We start from the raw sequence: 21236 nt of genomic DNA, 5'->3' as shown, positions 1-21236 counted from the left end.
AGCTGTGTGTGTGTGTGTGTGTGTGTGTGTGTGTGTGTGTGTGTGTGCGCGCGCGCATGTGTTTTGGAAGGATGGGATGATGAGCGTGGATAGGTGGCAAATAATCCTTTTTTTTTTTTTTGCGGTACGCGGGCCTCTCCCGCTGCGGAGCACAGGCTCCGGACGCGCAGGCTCAGCGGCCGTGGCTCACGGGCCCAGCCGCTCCGCGGCATGTGGGATCCTCCCGGACCGGGGCACGAACCCGCGTCCCCTGCATCGGCAGGCGGACTCTCAACCACTGCGCCACCAGCGAAGCCCGCAAATAATCTTGATTCCATGCCTCATTTATATTTTATCCAGCAGATAAGGGGAAACTAGCTGAGTTTTTTCAGTCATGGATATAAGATGATCAGGGTTGGTTTTAGTAAGGTTGTCCTGGTGTGATGAAAGATTTAGAGCCAAGAAACCAGAGCCTTGCCCACACGCTTGCTTGCCCATCCAGGCAAGAGCTGTAAAAGCCTGGACTAAGGCGAAGTGATGCTTTAGAGAAAAATAGGAGAGAGAATTGACAGACCGGGTGTGACATTGGTTAGGGTAAAGGAGACAGAGAGGGATGGAGAATTTTCGGGCAACTCCAGGGAGGGTGCACTTACTGACAATGGGAATGCTGGAAGGGGGGCTGTTTTTTTAATACTGGTGGAGAGGATGAACTCCCATTTGCACCAATAAATAATAATGTTACTCATGTCGAAATTTTTTAGCATCTGTGCACAATGAACCCCTTCCGCTGAAAATCACATGGTGTCAGTTTCATGCCTGGGGCAAAGTGCCCTAACTAAAGAAATCCTGCAGTTACTCAAATCCCTTTCCTCCTCCACCGACTGTCCTTTCTCCCACACCAGATTCCCTCTGCATCAACCCCTCCCTGCAGGAGCCACCAATGAGAGTTCAGACTGGGGGTAAGCCTGGAGCAGTTCTGGGCTCTGGTGCAAGTATGATTTCTATAAAAAGACATTTAAAAACAAGGAGCAATGTTGCCATTTGCCTTTAATGGAAAAGTGGCTAGCAGTTACAGTTTTAAAAAAATCTTTCATTAAAAAAAAAAAAACTCTATCCAACTTCTAGGCAATCACCATTTGAATTTTCAGAAATACACATACACTTGAAAACCAATAGTTTGTATAAAAATAAACTCTGAATGTGTGATTAAAAAGGGTGACCCCCAGTCTTCTCAGCTGCATGAATGCGTGATAAAAAGGGGACGAGTCCATCCAGTGGAGATGGGTCTACCCCAGGGCGGAGGGGGACTTGGCCTTGGAGGAGAGAGCCTGCTTGAAGCGCCTCTTCAGGTCCTGCATGTTGGGAGAACGTGGCCGGGGGATGATGGAGGCTCTTCTCCTCTCCCCACCGAGGCTGTGCAGCTTGCTCACTTCTTTGCAGAGATGCTGAAACACATCACAGACATCTTCGTAGTTTTCACTGGTGGAAATTTCCAGGAACAGGCTGCCCAGCTCGTTGGCCAGTTGGATGCCGTCACGGGTCTGCACCTGTCGGGCGTGCAGAAGGTCCCCCTTGTTGCCCACGATGATGACAGGGGCTTTAGAGTCGGGGTGGACCTTCCGGATGTGCTGGTGCAGGGGGCGGATGGACAGGTAGCTGTCATAGTCCGTGATGGAATAGACCAGCAGGAAACCCTCTGCCCACTGAACGCACTTGGACAGGGAGTCGACCGCCGGGCTGAGGCTGTCTTGGACCTGAAAAGAGCAAAGTGAGCCCGGATCAAGGAAGCCCTCGGTGGGAGAAACTGGAAAGAACATCAAAGCCATCCTTGAAAAAAATGTTTGAAAAAGAAATCACATATATAGTTTCGGATTCTACTCAGCTTCTGCAGAAGGAGGCTTTTGACATGGAAAGAGCCAATTCGCAGGCAAGCTCCCTGCCTGGGTTATTTTATTAGCTGTTACCGACACATTACTTTTAACCCCCTTGCTTGGCAGGTAGCCTGTGATGAACCAGTCTGTGATGACTTCAATGAGAACTTCAACTCGGGATGGCGCAATTTTTAGGGAACTAACTCAGAATAAACAGAACTTTGAAAATAAGCCAAGATAAATATCTATTCCCCAACCCATAAAAATATTTTTAGCATGTCCTTCTTGAGAATGTTACAGAAACAAATTCCTTCTTTCTGTTCTTCCACAAGACCTTTCCTCCCTAGAAGGGAGAGCAATTAGTAACGTGTTAATCAAGTTACATTCCTGACTGCTTGCCATGGGGTTATCTGACTGGAATTACTGAGAGCAACAGCGAGAAACAGGCGCACCTCAGCAGTCCTCGCTAGGGGAGAAGACCCTCTCCAGAATCCCACCCCCAAAGTTTTGTTCCGGGTTCCAAGGCTGAGCTGCTTCTGACAGAAGTGGTGAGACCCGTGTAACCAGCGAGGCCCCGGCCAGGGCTGCGAAGAGAAGTTAAGCATCTCTTCCCCTTTCCGAGGTGGCAGACAGGAGAAGGCGGCCTCTATAACCATCCACTCTCCCCGCCCCCCATCGTGGACGGTTTCTAACACCCCAACGACTGGCCCCACCTGGGGACGGCACACCCCTCCATCTGAACGCATCACAGGCGTGCTTAGACACCTGGCTCGGGCGTCTGGAAGCGGAGGAGCCGCCTGCTCTTGGCAGTCCTTACCTGGATGCCCCCGGGAGTATCCTGGATCTGCAGGGAGAGCTGGTCTCCCTCCACGCACACGAGCCGCGAGTACAACTTGCCTGGAGGATGAAGGAGAGTTGAGTTTTAAATTCTCACACTCTCCTCAGGAAAAAGAAAATCAGAGCATGCAGTCTCAACAGAACGAAACGAACCTAACCTGTGTTCGGCTCATAATCGCCAATGAATCTCTTGGTCAGGAAGCGCACAATCATTGCTGAAAAGGAAAGAGGAAAATCAGCTGAAGGACTAGGACGAGACGGTCAAACCGGGACCGTCTCGGGGAAATGGGGGCGTGACGGGCCGCAGTACCGCGGATGCTGCCTGCATCCTCAGGCTCCGCAGGGCCAAGGGTGCGGCCGCGGCCTCCGCGGGGTTTGGGGCGGGTGCGGCCGGGGGTGCGCTACGCGCCGCACCGGCACCCATTCTCCAACAGGTGCCCGCCGGCGAGGGCCCAGGAGTGCAAGGTCCGGGGAAGCGGCGGGAAAGCAGGCTGGCGCGGGGAGGCCGGCAGCGGCCTGGAAACGTCTGGGCCCCCCTGCGCCCTCCCCTCCGCCGGGAGCCCCCGCTTTCCCCGGGGCGCTCACCGCTCTTGCCCACGCGGCCGGCGCCCAGCACGGCCAGTTTGATGTCCTTGGGCAGGAGGTAGTCGGAGGAGGACTCGGGGATGGGCGCGAGCAGAAAGTGTCCGGACATGGTGGGCGGCCGCATGGAGCGCACGGTCGAGCGCGGGTACACCGGTGCGCGGGGACCTCGGCCGCCGGCGCGGCTGGCCGGGCCGGCGGCTTTTAAAGGGCTGGGCGCGCTGGGGGCCCCGCGGCCGCCTCCGGCTCCTCCTCTTCCCGCCCCTTCTCGCAGCGGCGCGGAGGGGGCGGAGCCGGAGAGCCCAGGGCACCGTCACCGCGGCGCGCGCACCCGCTTGACGTGCGTTGCCGGGGGCCTACGCTGCTCCGGCCTCCGGGCCCCGGAGATCCGGCCTCCGCTGTGCCTGCGTTAGCCCTGGCGGCCCCCTCCATCCTGCAGAGGCGAGACCGGGTCACTAGACCAGAGATCAGAATTATGAGCTGGGGGACGAAAGAAAGGAAAAATGCAATGGGTCGGACGTTTCTGCAACAGTGGGAAGGATAAATTCCTGTCGAATGTTGCCCTTCTTATTTCTGAAAGGTGCTGAGGGGTGACATTATTAGGATAAAGAGCCCTTAGTATCGGTATAAGGGAGTTGCAGACACTGTGACCTTGCTCCAGATTTGTGAAGGCCCCTTGGGGACAGTCGCTGTCTACAGCTCAGCCTCCGAACCCAGCCCCTGGCTGCTGGTGCTGGCTGAGCTGACTCATTAGCGAGCACTCAATAAGCTAATTGAGAGCTCGGTTCCGGACTAATTCTCCATCAAACACCGTCCTATGACTTGAGTCATGCCTTTGCTTCATCATTCAAGTACTTATTTCTAGGTGTAAAGCGGAGTTTAGGGTGGGCGTGGAAGTGGGAGGAAGAGGACACGAAAGCAAAATCCGGCCAGTCCTGGGTTTCGGGAGCCCACAGTGGCCAAGGCAAAAAAGGCTTGGGATTCTGTCCTTGCAGGTTAGACCTTCAGGCCTCTGCCTCCTGTGCTCCAGCCTCACAGGTCCAATTGCCTCTTAGACAGCCCCACCCTCACTCACCCCTTTCTCCGTCTTGCTTGTATCAGTTAGCTTTTGCTGCCTGACAAACTGCACGAAACTTACTGCCTTGAAACCGCAATCCCTCACGGTTGCTCACCAGTCTGTAGGTCAGTGCAGTGGTTATCCTAATCCAGGCCCGGCTCAGCTGATGCTGGCCGCAGGCTTTCATTCTTCCATGCAACCGTAGAGAGCTGGCAGCAGCGGGCTAGGGGCCATGGGGGCGGGGGTGGGGGCTGGCTGGTGGCTCCAGATTGGTGTCCTCAGGCAGCTGGCCGGCTGCCGGCTGCGGTGGTGGGAGGGGCAGTGGCTGAGCCACATGTTTCTCCTCACCCAGAAGGCGGGCCAGGATCATGGTGGCTGGGCAGAGTTCCAAGAGAGTGAGTGGAAGTGCAACAGGCCTCCTGAGACCTAGGCTCCAGGGGGGAACCCATCACCCCTGCTGCCTTCTGTTGGCCAAAGCAAGTCGTGGTGCCAGCCCACATTCCAGGGGCGGGAAGTGCACTCCACTCCTTGGTGAAGAGAGCTGCAAAGCCACATTTGAAAGGGCTGGGATGCAGAGAGGGGTAGGAAAAGAGGTCCGTTTTTGCAGTCGACCACACCGATGAGTGTGCGAATGTGCCTCCATCCGCCCAGTAGCCCAAGCCAGCGACCTGTGTGCCAGATCCCTGAACACTCGTGCCCAGCTCTTGGTTCTGGCCACTGACAGGCCTTGACTCTAACCCCTCTCGCTTCCACGTGGATTAATCACCAAGTTCCATCATTTCTTCTGCCTCCATTTCTTGGTATCTCATCCTCTCCATCCCTCCTGCTCTCTTTGCTTCTCACTTGAAGAACCCTGAAGCAGCAGGAAGAGAGGGTGACTGGTTTCCTTGCCCCTCGCTCGGGGGAGCCTCCTCTGGTCACTGCTGCCATCCCCAGCCCTGTATCCCAGTTACTCACACTCAGGGCACCCTTAAGGCAGCACTGATCCCAAATGTCATTACTTTCTGGTGGAATATTGATTTCATGTCTCTCTCCCAGAATGCAGGGCCTCTAGCCTGTGTCTTTAGTGCCCAGCACATAGTGGCAGCTGGGGCTCATGAGGTCTTTAATAAATGTTAGTACACTGACAGACTTTCTGAATGAATGGTGTCTTCACTGTGTGAACTGGAGAGGACGGAAGTCACATGTGTAACCATTATCCCAATACCTGGGTTCTGTCAGGAGGAAGTGTTCCAGGGAATGTCCTGAGCTGAACTGCCTTACTACAGCTCTACTGCCCTTCTGTTCAACTTCAGTTTGACTGGAACGACTTGAAGCCCGGAACCTCCTTTCCTGACTGGGGAAAAGTCACCATAAAGACAGTTACTAGATTCCATATATATGTGTTAGCATACGGTATTTATTTTTCTCCTTCTGACTTACTTCACTCTGTATGAGAGACTCCAGGTCCATCCACCTCCCTACAAATAACTGTTTCATTTCTTTTTATGTGTGGTACATGTCTCTTTTTGAATTATGGTTTTCTCAGGGTGTATGCCCAGTAGTGGGATTGCTGGTTTGTATGGTAGTTCTATTTGTAGTTCTTTAAGGAACCTCCATACTGTTCTCCATAGTGGCTGTATCAATTTACATTCCCACCAGCAGTGCAAGAGGGTTCCCTTTTCTCCACACCCTCTCCAGCATTTATCGTTTCTAGATTTTTTGATGGCGGCCATTCTGACCGGTGTGAGATCATATCTCATTGTAGTTTTGATTTGCAAAGTGAGAGAGTGGCATGGACATATATACACTACCAAACATAGAATAGCTAGCTAGCAGGAAGCAGCCGCATAGCACAGGGAGATCAGCTTGGTGCTTTGTGACCACCTAGAGGGGTGGGATAGGGAGGGTGGGAGGGAGGGGATATGGGAACATATGTATAACTGACTCACTTTGTTGTAAAACAGAAACTAACACACCATTGTAAAGCAATTATACTCCAATAAAGATGTTTAAAAAAAAAAAAAAAAGACAGTTACTATTTACAGAACCACCTTGAAACAATTAGGTTCCAGGGGTCCTTGAGCAGTTCAGTGACAGGGGCCTGGGTTGTTGCCTTTCAGATTCTCTTGGCCTCTCCTTCTTGAACACAAAATGGCTCCTGCTTCACTAAATATCAAGTACTCATCCAAGCAGGAAGGGAGGGAGGGACCCTCCGTCTCTTTTTATTATGAAATAAAATAATTCTCAGAACCCAGCAGACTCTCTTACATCTCAGTGGCCACAACTGAGAAGCTGGGAACGAGTATATTCAGGCACCTAGCAGAAAATACCAGGGTTGCCAGGACTAGCTCGAATCAGTTCCTCCCTGGAGGCCACGCACATTGCTACCCTGTTAGAAATCCAGCAACAGAAGAGGAGATCCTTGTTGAGCAGCAGTCAATGGGATCTGTCCAAACACCCTTCACTTTCCTGAAGTTAAAATGCAGAACTTAACAAGGGAAAAGAGAGCCCTTTCTTGGCTGAATCGTGGGCTTATCTCCTCACCTCATTCCCTTACATTCCCTGTCAGGTATAAGATCATTTTAGGTTAAGGTCGCCCCATAAGTAAGATTCCTAAGACTGTTCTCTGCCTCGTGACAGCTATGTTCCATTTTGCACGTACAGTGCACCTTTGCTCAGAACTCAAAATGTTATTCGTTCTCCTTGGAAAGCTCTTTGCATTTGCAACTACCCAAGATCATCCGTGGCCCTTTATGCAGATAATGTTACTGAACTGCAGAATTATAAACAGCCTTGCCTAAATTGTTGCTGCTTGTCCTCTATTTCATTTTGGATTTCTTTGTATCCAGTTATGTAAAATTGTGGTGCAAGCAGTATGACACAGGCATGCTGAAGTGGTTTTAAAAAGATAGTAGAAAAAAAATAATATAAAAAGATAATAGAAATGTGTAGGCAGATATGAATACACAAATCCGTGGGTGTTTAGAATGACTGTGAAGGGTAGAATTTAGTAATATGCAAATAATATCAGGCTTGGAAAGCTATTAACCCTTCACCAGCCAACGAAGCTTGATTTCCAGCCCTCAGGCAAAACTTTGCCAGGGGTCCTTCCCTACTTCAGGAATGTCTCTCCTACCACCATCCATCATCCAGTATCAACTACCTTTCCTGTCTATCCTAAATCCTTGAATATTGAGGCTGGAGACTCAGATTTTGCCTTCAAGTACTTTCCTCAGTATAAAAATTACACCTCTCTCCTCTACCAGCTCCCTACTTTAATTCAGCAAATGATTAAAACTCTACTCTCTGAGAGGCTGTTAAGCGCTGACACAGCACATAAACTACAGCTTTGTTACCATTTACTGAGGACAACAACGTGTAAGACTTGCCTGACTTCACAGACATCCCCATAAGTTAATTAAAATAATTATTGTTTATCTATCACTGTTGAGTTTACCAAAACAATTCTCAATTAATTCTTCCTTAATCTTAATCCTGTGAAATGGGTAAAATATCTCCTAAACTGAGGTTTGGACAAGTTTAGTCACTTAGTCATAGAGCCATTCAATAGTGAGCATCTCAACCCCCCTGATTTCAAATCTTGGCACTGTAGAGAGTAGGATGGAGAACACTGCTCATGTAAATGCAATGACAAAGCAGATGGGCTCAGAACTCCAATACAGCTGCAACAGAGAGAATTTAATCTGAATGGGTTTATTTCTGGGTTCTCAACTCTGTTCCACTGATCTCTGTGTCTTTTTATACCAATACTATATTGTTTTGATAATTATACCTTTGTAGTATACTTTGACATCAGGGAGCATGATACCTCCAGCTTTGTATTTCTCAAGATTGCTTTGCAATTTAGGATCTTTTGTGGTTCCGTATGAATTTTAGAACTATTTGTTATAATTCTGTGAAAATTGCCACTGAAATTTCGATAGGGATTGCACTGAATCTGGAGATTGCTTTGGGTAGTATGGACATTTTAACAGTATTAATTCTTCCAATCCATGGGTATGGAATATCTTTCCATTTATCTGCATCTTCTTCAAGTTCGTTGATCAACATCTTACAGCTTTCAGTGTACAGGTCTTTCACCTCCTTGGCTGAATTGAAGTTTTGGGTTTTTAAAATGTGATTGTAAATGGGATTTTCTTAAGTTTTCTTTATGATAGTTTATTAGTATAAAAACACTACAGATTTCTTATATTGATTTTGCATCCTGAAACTACTGAATTCATTTATTAGTTCTAACAGTTTTTGATGGAGTCTTTAGGGTTTTCTATGTACAGTACCATGTCACCTGCAAACAGTGACAGTTTTACTTCTTACTTTCCAATTTCAATGTCTTTTCTTTCTTTTTCCTACACATATATGGACAATTTACGACAAAGGAGCTAGTAACATACAATGGAGAAAGGACAGTTTTGTCAATAAATGGTGTTGGTATAACTGGACAGCCACAACATGCAAAAGAATGAAACTAGACCACTATCTTACACCATAGACAAAAACTGACTCAAAATGGATTAGTGACTTGAATGTAAGACCTGAAACCATAAGAATCCTAGAAGAAAACATAGGCAATAACCCTGACATCAATGTTTTTGTGGATCTGACTGCAAAGGTAAGGGAGACAAAAGCAAAAATAAACAAATGGGACTACATCAAACTACAAAGCTTCTGCACAGCAAAAGGCACCAAAACAGAAAGGCAGAGATACAAACTACTATGTATATGAAGACGTATCGTACAGCACAGGTAATTATAGCTATTATTTTGTAATAACTTTTCTTTTGGCTGTGCCGCGCAGCACGTGGGATCTTAGTTCCCTGACCAGGGATCAAACCTGAGCCCCCTGCAGTGGCAGTGTGGAGTGGAGTCTTAACCACTGGACCACCAAGGAAGTCCCTGTAATAACGTTTAATGGAGTATAATCTATAAAAATATTGAATCACTATGCTGTACACTTAATATTGTAAATCAGCTATACTTAAACACACACACACACACACACACACACACACACACAAAGGCAACCCACTGAATGGGAGGAGATATTTGCTAATCATATATCCAGTATGGGGCTAATATCCAAATGTATAAAGAACTCATACAACAACAAAAAATCCGATTAAAAAATGGGCAGGGGATCTGAATAAACATTTTTCCAAAGACATTCAGACGGCCAACAGGCACATGAAAGGATGTTCAACATCAGTAATCAACAGGGAAATGCAAACCAATCACAATGCGATATCACCTCACACCTGTTAGAATGGCTATTATCAAAAAGATAAGAAATAAATGTTGGTAAGGATGTGGAGAAAAAGGAGCGGTGCACTGGTGGGAATGTAAATTGATGCAGCCACTATGGAAACAGTATGGAGGTTCCTCAAAAAACAGTAGAACTACCATATGACCCAGCTACTCGGCTTCTGGGTATTTATCTAAAGAAAACAAAAACACTAATTTGAAAAGACATATGCACCCTTATATTCATTGTAGCATTATTTACAATAGCCAAGATATGGAAGTGTCCACTGATGAAGATGTGACATATATAACAGACTACTACTCAGCTGTAAAAAAATTGAAATCTTGCCATTTGTGACACGGATGGACCTCAAGGGCATAATGCTAAGTGAAATAAGTCAGACAGAGAAAGACAAATTCCAAATAATTTCACTCATATGTGGAATCCTATAAAACAAAACAAACTCATGGATACAGGGAAGACGACTGGTAGTTAGCAGAGGGGAAGAAGGTTGGGAAGTAGGTGAAAAGGGTGAAGGGAGTCAAATGTATGCTGATGGATGGTAACTGTACCTTTGGTGATCACTTTGTAGTGTACACAAGGTGTTGATTTATAATGCCGTACACCTGAAACTTGTTAGAAATCTGAAGTGGGGGGTGGGTAATCAGGAAAAGCTGCAGGGAGAAACGACTGGTCCCTGAGCATATCTGACAGATGTAAACACAAGGGTAGAGAGATGTCTTAGGGAACAGCACAAGCAAAAGCAGTAAGGCAGGAAGCATACGGAAAGCAGTCTCAAAGACTAGTATATAGTAGATGAGCCAAAGGGTGGGGAGCAGACTGTGGATGGCAATGAAAGCCCCAGTAAGGAATCGTCTGCAGGCTATGGAACGCCAGTGAACTGTTCTTGAGGCAGCCCCTAGTATATGCAAGTGCCAGAGCTAGGAGCATCCAAAGGACAGGAGATGGTCTCTGCTCTCAAGGATCTTCAAACTGTCCACTTACTCATCTGCCATGAGCAATTAATCTGAACTCTGTTCTTTCTCAGAAGCAAAAATCCAATCAACATCTTCACTTGGGCTAAGCCATCATCTCATTCTGCAGACAGCAAGGAGTACCCCGTGGCATTTCTTTTCCAATCCAAATGATTTCCACCAATTGCACTCTTGCTAGGAAAGTTCTGAGAGGACTCTCTGTGCCTTTCCCGTCAGGGGCTTTGAGATGCCCGTCAGGGGTTCCTCGCCACTCACCTTTGCTATTGAAAAAGGATCACAACAAAGAACCCTGGACTGTTTATTCACGCCTCTACACACTTTCTCCACCTCAGCAGTAACAGCTGCAGATGCTGCCTCACTGTTATTGCTTATAACCAAGCAATTTGTCTAAGATTCTACGTAGGTTTCTTGCTTGAACAATACCAATTTTTTCCTTTAAGTGGGGCTGGGATGAATATGCTATAAACAGTCAAACCGCAAATCAAATTCAGCTTAAAATTCTCTTGTGCTCAAAAAATAAGATAACCCTAACTTCTTATTTTTAGCGACGCTTACTGCTAAATGTTAGCCAGTGTTTGTATTTAGAATCTTTCCCATCCTAGTGCAGAGAAAAATGCAGATCCACCCTGACGGGAGTACAGAAAATACAGGAAACTGGGGGGGCTTTTTGGCCACAACGTTCAGAAGCAAATTTCAGTGTGATGTAGTTTATTCAGCCCTTCGGATCGGGTTCAACTGAACACGAACAGGTCTTAAGAGATACCTGGCTAGATCAGAAGAGAAAGTTCAAGAAGCCACGCAGCCTCATTCCCAACCATGGCTCTTATTAAGAACAGGGTGAAAAGTTTTATAGTTAGAATATTTTTCTTCATTCCACTGGTGTGAGAAAAGGGAATTGTACAGTAAGGGATTAATTTATAAACTCACACTTCGTGATGGTTACTCATTAAAGGACCTGCACTTCAAGGCGGGCATGTAATTTTATCAGCAAACACACATTAGTCCAATCTCAAGGGCTTCCATTTAATTCATCTCTCCGCTAATAAAACTTTCCAAGCTCATCTGTGTAACAGTTGCACCAAATGGAGGTGCCCAAGAGGGAGCTGGAAATACACATCTAGAGCTTCAGAGAAAGTGAGCTCTGAAATTCAGTCTCGAGTGTACCAGAGATGGCTAGACATAAACCGAGTGGTTCTCAAAGTGGAGCACATGCATCTCCATCACCCACAGAGCTCGTTACGTGCTGCCCATGCCCCCTGCCCGGAATTTCTGATTCAGTAGGTATGCAATTTTACCAAGTTCCCAGATGCTGATGCTGCGAGCTGGGAAACGATACTTGAAGAACCACTGGCTTAGATCACCCAGAAAGAACTCAGGAGTGACAGATGTGGAACATCAAGGAAAATCCAGAATAAGGGGGACGAAGGAGTCAGACAGGCAGAGGAACCTGGCTAAAGTGTGATGGCAGGAAAAAAAAAGGTGTTGGCTCTGACAAATACCAGCGAGATAAAGCCAAATTGGAAAAAGTCTCTAAATTTAATTAGCAGGTGTTCGGTAACCTTTAGGAGTAGTTTCATTAGAATGGTGTAGGCGGAAGCCATATTTGCAGTGGGAGACTGGGAATTTAAGCTACAAAAGAATGAGGAAGACAAACGAAAAGCTGCTGGCTTAATTTGCTGGCTTTCACTAGTCTGTAAGCTGAAGCCAAGGAAGCAGTACTTGGAAAGGGTGAAGCAAGCAAGAGAAACCATGAAAAATCAGTGAAAACAAGAGCCCTGTAAACATCGACTTTCCCCTTTACTGTCCTTTTAACACTCCTTGAAGCCTTATTTTGCCTTGATTTAAATAGGATTTCCGATTGTACCGCTCCTCCTAGATTGTAACTTCCTTAATGGTGTTTGACCTCCAAATATCTCGTAACTTACTGAATCTGACTTTGGGGCTGGAAGTGGTAGAAGATTAGGTCAGAAAAGTAGGTAGAGGGCAGATGATATAGGGCTTTGAATGTGCGAATAAAGGCACTTCAGTATTTGGAGGTCAGAAAGACAGTAAGGTCCAGCAAAGACTGCAGTGGAGGTAAAAGGAAACCAGGTTAAGCGTTCCAGAAGCTAAGGAAAGCCAAATTCAATAATGCAACATTTTCTCCCACCAGACTAACAAAGACTAAATTATAAAAATCAATGCTGAAGAGAGTGCCAAGACAAGCATTTTCACTCACTCATGGAGTGCTAACTGGTACAACCCTTTAGGAAAGCAATCAAAATGAACCAAGAATCTGGAAAACACATTTTAAACTCAGAATTGTGCATGTGAGAAAACCCATCTTTAAAAATCCAAAAAAGCTTTATGCATATTCACATAGCATTGCCATCGATAGTATTTTAGAAAACTGCCGCACCACACACCAAATGGAAGCGTTCATTTTCTGACTACCTGCCGTAAGAATAACTCCCCTTAGCCAGTCTTGTTTGCAGCCCTTCCTTCTCCCAATGTCCAGCCTCACCAGCCCTCCTGAACTGAGATATCTTACACCACCATTTCCTTTTTGACAAGTCACAATTATACTTCCTTTCACTTAGTCATAGTTAAACATGGAATCAGACTCAAAGCACGCAAGGGACCTCTAGGAATCATTCAGTCCAATCCCTACTTGCAGATGATACCCTCATCTTACAGAAGCAGCAACAGAAAGCAAGGTTAACATGACTGGCTGGAGAATGAACAAAGAAATGTTTGAGGTCTCTTGATTTTTCCACATGAAGGATTTAATAATCCCAATTACTCCTGAGCAAAATGGCTGGTTAGCCCTCAAAATTCAGAAACACTATAGTTTTATAAAGTACATAGGAAAATAAAACTGAACATAAAGTAGAAAATGTCTTAAAAAAATAGTGCTTTTCTCATTAAAGAGCATTTACTGAGTGTATATTATGTGCTAGGCACTAGAAGTACAAAATATAAGGCACAGTCCCTAACCTTAGAGTCTAGCGAGGAAGGCAGAAGTTTTTAAAAATTATAAACACTGTGAGAAGCAAACACACAAAAATATAGGGCAATTTATTCCACAAACCCAAACCAGAAGTAATCTCTGATTCCAAGCACTTTCACTCCTCTCCTAAAAATGCTCTAATCAGGGACGGTTCACCTATGACTCAAGGTGAGTGAACAACAAGCAGGAATTCCATCAAACGAACAAAGCAAAGTGTAGGTATTTCAGGCAAAGGCAAGTGCGTGTGCAAAACTGGGGCAATAAAGAGCAGTTCAATAAACACAATTTTCATAACAGCTAAAGCCATCACGTAGGAAAACAGAAATACGAACAATTTAGTAGGAGCCAGACTAGTTACACGTACCTTGAAAAACTAAACCATGAGTTATAGACACACAGGTTAAGCAATATGCAATACAGCAGGAAGCTCAATAAACATGATGTCTTAAAGCTGCTTTAATAGTTTACAGGAGAAATCAAAATGTGCCTGCAGGGGCAGGAATGAAGAAACGGCTATGAAAGATATTCATGAAATAGAATTTTAAAATATGCAAAGCGACTTCAACCTGGTGCATAAGTGGTACCATCGACTTAACACAGAACAGGAACGCCAACTGATGCAATTTATAAGGTTTTCCTTGTTTTCTGTGGTGGTGCTGGTAAACAATTTCTTTTGACCAACAGTCATGTTTACATATAACCCTCTACCACTAGATGTGAATCTTTAAGGGCAATTAATAACCACCATTTACTGAGTTAGGTTAGGAATCCAAGATTCAAAGCCAGGGTTTGCTGGATTCCAAAGGAGCCCTATTACCATCACACTTCACTAGATGAAACTGAAGGCCACTAACATTGGGTTTTTACCTATTCACAGCGTTTACTAAAATTATAAACAGGTTCTTGTCCTCAAGTCTAATAGTGGGGACAGAATACCAAGTGAGTAGTCAAGGTTTTCATTTTAAATAAGCTTGCTACAGGTATTATCACAGAATACCGAAGGCAGGAGGATGAGATGTGATCAATTCCTTACTGGATGTTTACCACATCCTATTAAAAATATCCAAGAAGTAACAAAACCTAAAACGTGTTCCGACTAGACAAAGTAGCTTAAAAATATTCCTATTAATTTGAAGCAATATAGAACTGCTGACTAAAATCTGATTATGCAGCCAGATTGCCAGGGTTTGAATCTTTGCTCAACACTAAGCACCTGTAACCTCAGGCAAGTTACTTGTGCCTCAGCTTCCTTTCATGTAAAATGAACAAAATAAAACTTATTCCAAGTTTTTTATGAGTACATTATGTAAAGTGCTTAGAATGCCACATAACATATTAGATACTATATAAATACTTACCCGGTTTCAATAAAAAAGGTATTCTAGTTTTTAACACTTTTCTGAGCCCTGCTGCACAAAAGGTCTGAACAACTCAGAACTAACATGTAACTCACAAAGGACCAGGAAGGGGCTTTTAAACCATGTATTTTTTTTTTTTTTTTTTTTGCAGTACGCGGGCCTCTCACTGTCGTGGCCTCTCCCGTTGCGGAGCACAGGCTCCGGACGCGCAGGCTCAGCGGCCATGGCTCACGGGCCCAGCCGCTCCGCGGCACGTGGGATCTTCCCGGACCGGGGCGCGAACCCGCGTCCCCTGCATCGGCAGGCGGACTCTCAACCACTGCGCCACCAGGGAAGCCCTAAACCATGTATTTTTAAACAGCAGGTTTCAAAGTTAAGTTCCTGATCCTCAAAACACAGCTACTTAATTTATGATGCGATTATGAGCATCAACTTTTCCTGAGCTTAATTATAATGCAACAGATAACTTTCATTCATTTAAACTCCTTTGTTCATAGGAATTTAGAGACTATTTTCAAACTAGTACAAATATTTTATAAGTAATATCTAGCAGTTTATTAACCAATGGAGTATACTGCACAACAAACTACCTCACATCTTTCAGGAATAAAAACCACTAAATTTGAAAAGTAAAAAGATGTCACCCACTGAATTCGGACACAATTAAAATGTGCTTTAAATATTTGTTTGGGGAAGGGGGTCACACACTTCTACTCAATTAAGAGAAACATTTATACAGTCCACGTCTTTTATTTTCTTTACACCCATCATGCCATGAATTCATAGGGAATGGGCTCCAACAGTTCAGGCTCCTTTCCATTGGTTCTCACGAAGTGTGCTTCTCTGGGTGGAGCAGGCTGTTAAAAAAAGGCGAGGGAATAATTATGAAAAGTACTGTAACTCAATTTCAAAGTGCTCCCAGAATAACGTACGTAATACCAAGAAACCCTGCCGTGCACTCACCTGGCGCTTCAGCTGAACCCAAGTACCTTTCTCTTTGGCTTCCTTCTTTTTCTGATCATTTTCCTTCACCCGTTTCAGGAAGCTGTCCCGGCTCTTAGAGTGCTTAATATGCTCGATACGCACATTAATTCTCTTGGCAAGAATCTTGCCCCTGGAGAGAGAAGAAACTCTTAAGTGCATCAAAAACACAGCTAAAATTCAGAAAATTCTTTCGACAGTTTCATTTATTAATTAAACCATGAATATTTTTTTTACCCACAGATAGGATAAATCAACGAGGTGATGGCAAATTTATAATCATTTATTAAATCTTACTGAATGGGGCCTTGAGGCAAACATCCCCATTTTTAAGCTCTCTTCTGATGAGGTGACAGACTCTGAAATACCAAATAATTTAAGCAAAACCAGACCGCTAATAAAATTTACAACTTATTAAACTTTTTACACTGTGAAAACCAGAACGGCTTAACTAACAAACCCCACAAGACTTTCCAGTAAGTTTATTACAATTTGTTTCCTCTGACAGGTTACAAGACAAACACCCAGTTTGCTTGAGTTTTAAAAGGGTATTTCCTTTGCCCCACTTGAATGACCAATAAAGACATAAGTCCAACTGGCAAAGTGAAAGGGGGTGTGAGGGAATACTAAGTAGGCACAAAGAACTATGACATTACTTACTTAACTTGTTTGTTTACAATGATGCCAACAGCATGCTGGGTAACATTGTAGACTCTCCCAGTTTTGCCATGGTAACATTTGTGGGGCATTCCTTTTTGAACAGTGCCCATTCCCTGTTAAGAAAGGAGATAAATGTTATGCCAGCAATTTCCCCCTCCTTTTAAATCCAAAGTGACTAAGATATTCCAAGATTTTTTTTCTTTAGATGGCAACTCAAGAGCTTTCAGAGCCGGTGAAATGTCATTTTCACATTGCTTTAAGCAATCAAAAAGACAATCATCATTAAGCTCTAGAGTGCCAGGACACGTTTAAATACAAATTTACAAGATTTCCCTCCCTTAATTTTTCCACTAGCTGTTAAAAACAAGTAATGAGAAAACTCTTAGACTCAAGAATAGCACTTTAAAACTCTTCTTTATTAAAGTAAAATGAAAATAGCCATTCTAGGGACTTCCCTGGTGGCGCAGTGGTTACGAATCCGCCTGCCAATGCAGGGGACATGGGTTCGAGCCCTGGTCCGGGAAGATCCCACATGCCGCAGAGCAACTAAAGCCCATGTGCCCCAACTACTGAGCCTGCACTCTAGAGCCCGTGAGCCACAACTACTGAAGCCCACGCGCCTAGAGCCCAAGCTCTGCAACAAGAGAAGCCACTGCAATAAGAAGCCCGTGCACTGCAATGAAGACTCGACAACAAAGACCCAATGCAGCCATAAATAAATAAATAAATTTATTACAAAAAAAAAAATATAACATAAAATAGCTACTCTATACTCTCACGAGCTCTTTTTCAGGAAATGGATTTCCCCCAATTAGGAAGATAAAAAGATGCAACACATCCTATTCAGATTTTAATATTAAACACAACCTTTCTAACTTCTAATGTTACTCTGTAGTTATTTCCCCAATTTTATAATTTACCTTGATATCTACAATATCACCTTTCTTGTAGATTCGCATGTATGTGGCCAAAGGAACAACTCCTGCAAAAAAAACAAAACACCCCAATACTGTCAATATCAAGATTAAAAAGTCAAGAGTAAGAGAAATATATAACCTTACTAGCTTTCAACACACACTACTTTTTGGCGGTTACGTGTACTTTAAAATCTCGCTAGTCGACAATTTAAGAACCACTATATAAAATTCATGCTTTTTATTTATTACAAATAAGTTAGGTAGATGCTGATTAATTAATGCCATTTATTAAGAACACATTATATGAACGACAGCATATAGGTAATAAGACACAAGTGTATGCCACGCTTGCTCCCAAGGAGGGTGGATCTACTACTCACCATGTTTTCTAAAAGGCCTAGAGAACATGTAGCGGGTGCCCCTCCTCTTTCCTTTTGTGTTGGTCATTTTGGCGAATTACTGAAACCAGAAAGTATCAAACAGTCAAATACAACTGCAAAATTGACATTTGCCCCTTTAACCAAAAAATGTGTAATTACAAATGCACTAAGTTCAGTAGCAACACGAGAATCAGGCAACTATCTAAAAAGCTGGCTCACGAATCAATAGCTCTTATAACGGTAAGAAACAGTAATTTTACCCAATTTTACTCCTAAAAAGCAGAACTGGATTTTAGAACCCAAACCAGTATTTTCCCTATTAGAATGTAACAACACAACAGGACTTCTGCCACACTACATCTGTAGAACCCAGCTTAGACTGCCAAGAACACTGGAATTACCAACTAGAGGCAGTTTATTGTTGCAAAGCACGAAAAAACTCAGTCTTGCATTTTTACATAATGGATTAAACCCCTTTTCTTATCAACCTACGGATTTCTCTAATATGGTACCTATTATTAACTGTCAAAAATCTCTAACTCACTTAATATATCTAATTACTCAGTTGTTTACCAGAAAATGTGAGGTAGAAGGCTTTATAATCACTGACCTAATTTTGACATAGGTTTTGCCACTTACCTGCTGGGAGACCAACATTTAAACCCTGATCCTCATATGTAAAACAGTCTTAATACTTTTATAATCAACTAAGGTAATGTCCACAAAACACTGAGCAATTCCTAGCACATGCAAAGCGCTTACTAGTAAACAGTACTTTATCATTGCCTAAGAATTCACATATAGGCCACTGAGTTGAACCTTTCACTTTGTTTCCCAAAAGGTCAAAATAATGGTTTTAATTGCCTCAGATCATCCAAGGGCAGAACTACCTTTGCTGACTACTCCTACCACAAGGCAAAATACACCAAAGACCAGCTTAGGTTGTCGACAGTGTTCTAATGTAAGTCAACCTCTCAATTTATTACATCTTAACCTTAAAGAAAAGTGACTCCTAAGTACCTTTTTCATACAACTTGTGTGGCAAGGAGACCGAAGAATGTTTCAGCTAACCCATCAAAGCCAAACCACTGTTACAACGAATGCACACTTCACTTTAAATGGTGAGAAGAACCTATCAAGTACAAGTACTGTCTTAATTCTCAAGTCTACATTTGCATTAAGTTCATATAAACTCCCGTTAAGTTCATAAACAAGGAGACATGTTCTTCAGGTCAACTCACTTCATGGAGACACAAAGTGACAGAATCAGTAATATAAGTTCTTTTTTTTTTTTTCTTTTTTCTTTTTGCGGTACGCAGGCCTCTCACTGTTGTGGCCTCTCCCGTGGCCTCTCCCGTTGCGGAGCACAGGCTCCGGACGCGCAGGCTCAGCGGCCATGGCTCACCGGCCTAGCTGCTCCGCGGCATGTGGGATCTTCCTGGACCGGTGCACGAACCCGTGTCACCTGCATCGGCAGGCGGATTCTCAACCACTGCTCCACCAGGGAAGCCCCTGTTTTTTTTTTTTAATAAATTTATTTTTTAAATTTTTGGCCGCGTTGGGTCTTCGTTGTTGTGCACCGGCTTTCTCTAATTGCAGCGAGCACGGGCTTCAGTAGTTGCGGCTCGTGGGCTCCAGAGCGCGGGCTCAGTAGCTGTGGCTCGTGGGCTCTAGAGGGCAGGCTCAGTAGTTGTGGTGCACGGGCTTGCTTGCTCCGCAGCATGTGGGATCTTCCTGGACCAGGGCTCCAACCCGTGTCGCCTGCACTGGCAGGCGGATTCTTAACCACTGCACCACCAGGGAAGCCCTGGAATTCCTTTCTGACTCCAGAGCCCACGCTCCTTCCACTAGACCCATTTTTCCGAGTTCGAAATCCATCAGAACCCAATACACATATAATCGAGTGAGCTTTTAAAAACAATATTTAACGTCCCAAGCAATGACGATTTAGAGTCTATAATACTACCAAAAATGGGACCTATTACGGGGGCGCAACCCTCTCTTTCCTCAACGCTGGCAGCTGGCTGCTACACACTAGACACAAAGATGCAAAACTAAGACTAACAGGTAATTCAGTTAACTTTCCCCCTAACCGCCTAAATCAGACACAGCTATTCAGGAACCCCTTCGCTCAACACTTGCTGCCCTGGCATGAACAAAACAGTTCCCGTAGCAAACAAAGTATCTTCCGTTTCTCCAATTGCGGTCCCGGGCCAGAATTAAGAGAACCGAAAATCTCCCACGTCAAAGACGAATGGGCTGGGCTTCTTCATCCAGGGCGACTCAGGGGCACCTCTGCAGTTCTCCGACCACGACCCCCGACTTTCTCACACACACACCCAGGTCTCAAGAGAGATTAAAACCGGCACCTGCTTCTCAGCCCGCTCCTACTGCGCCGAAGCCCCTACCCCAGGGCATTACAGTATGGGTCCTACAACCGGAGTTAAGATGCCACACTGAAGGCGCTGGAAAAGCAAGCGGCCACGCGGCGTCAGAGCCGATCCAAAAAAGCCCAGGAAAGGCGGGCTGAAGCCGTAAGGGCGCTGGAAGGACGAATTCCTTTCCCGATGGACCAGAATCGGCTTATCTCGGTGCCTCGGCCTCGTTTTTCCAGAGCCTGTCCCCCCGCAAACCCACGGCATTGCAGCCTGGTCCCCGGCCCCGCGCCCGCCGCGCCGAGTCTGGACGGACACAGCTCCACCGCCCAGGCCAGCGGGCCCCAGGCTAGCTAGATGATCTCCCTAGGGCTCCAATGCACGGCCTCAGCGGCCACAGCGTTAGGACTCACGCCTGAGGAACACGGGGAGGGACAGGAGGCTCCAAGAGCCACGCGCGGACACTACCTGGAAGATGGCGGTTCCGGCCGAAAAGAAAGAGGCGGTCCCGCGCGCGCGCCTTACAAGGGCCTGCGGGCTGCCCTAGGCGCTGCCTGAGAAAACGCCGGCCGACAGCCACTCTTTCCTCGGTAAGGGTGTCATGCCTGAGAACCAGAAGAACCTGTAAGGATATTTTCCTTTCTCGCGAAAAAGAGGTAACCGACCGACACAAGCTGACACTTGGATCTTGCCAGACAGCCCGGAAAGGGGCCTTCAAGGGCGTCAAACAGGCGCAGACGTCGCGAGCGTGCTGACGTTAGCCCTTGCGTCAGACGCCACGCGAGAAGTGGGCGTGTGCCTGCGTCTTCAGGCGTCGCAGTGGTCTGGTACTATGTTGTCTGAGCAAAAGCAAATTTCTGGTGAAGAAAGCATGTTGTACGGTTTATATGTCTTTCAAACGTTTTTCCCCTCAGTGCACCAAAACACTACGTACCTGCTGGTAGGTACGTACCCCTGTTACAACCACTGCGAAGCAATTTGGCAAAATCTAGTGAAACCGAAAATATGCAAAT

General features: G+C 45.3%; 2 protein-coding genes and 2 non-coding genes across 5 annotated transcripts; all 4 read right to left on the bottom strand.

Moving 5' to 3' along the window:
• Window positions 1-1009: 1009 nt before the first annotated feature.
• RASL11A (RAS like family 11 member A) lies at window positions 1010-3485 on the bottom strand. The gene is made up of 4 exons (XM_024125796.3): window positions 3273-3485; window positions 2846-2902; window positions 2668-2747; window positions 1010-1733 (listed from the first exon to the last, which is right to left on the bottom strand). The coding sequence occupies exons 1-4, from the start codon at window positions 3394-3396 to the stop codon at window positions 1266-1268; spliced, it is 729 nt and encodes a 242-aa protein (XP_023981564.1). The 5' UTR covers window positions 3397-3485; the 3' UTR covers window positions 1010-1265.
• Window positions 3486-15628: 12143 nt separating this feature from the next.
• Window positions 15629-20922, bottom strand: RPL21 (ribosomal protein L21). Of its 2 annotated transcripts, none has more exons than XM_028497756.1 (6): window positions 20692-20922; window positions 17849-17927; window positions 17472-17533; window positions 16552-16664; window positions 15874-16024; window positions 15629-15767 (listed from the first exon to the last, which is right to left on the bottom strand). In XM_028497756.1, exons 2-6 carry the CDS (start codon window positions 17913-17915, stop codon window positions 15678-15680), a joined length of 483 nt encoding a protein of 160 aa, XP_028353557.1. In that variant the 5' UTR covers window positions 17916-17927; window positions 20692-20922; the 3' UTR covers window positions 15629-15677. The 2 variants fall into 2 exon arrangements, with proteins under 2 accessions (XP_028353557.1, XP_028353558.1); XM_028497757.2 differs by lacking the exon at window positions 20692-20922 and adding an exon at window positions 20637-20655.
• On the bottom strand, window positions 16382-16508 carry LOC112065447 (small nucleolar RNA SNORA27). The gene has a single exon (XR_002892047.1). It is a non-coding gene; the product is annotated as a small nucleolar RNA SNORA27 (small nucleolar RNA).
• Window positions 16770-16840, bottom strand: LOC112065442 (small nucleolar RNA SNORD102). The gene has a single exon (XR_002892042.1). It is a non-coding gene; the product is annotated as a small nucleolar RNA SNORD102 (small nucleolar RNA).
• Window positions 20923-21236: the final 314 nt, after the last annotated feature.

The sequence above is a fragment of the Physeter macrocephalus genome, chromosome 13 (assembly GCF_002837175.3).
Source record: "Physeter macrocephalus isolate SW-GA chromosome 13, ASM283717v5, whole genome shotgun sequence".
Classification (NCBI taxonomy): Eukaryota; Metazoa; Chordata; class Mammalia; order Artiodactyla; family Physeteridae; genus Physeter; species Physeter macrocephalus.
The sequence above is the reverse complement of the archived record's forward strand: the minus strand, read 5'-3'. Positions and strand labels throughout refer to the sequence as shown.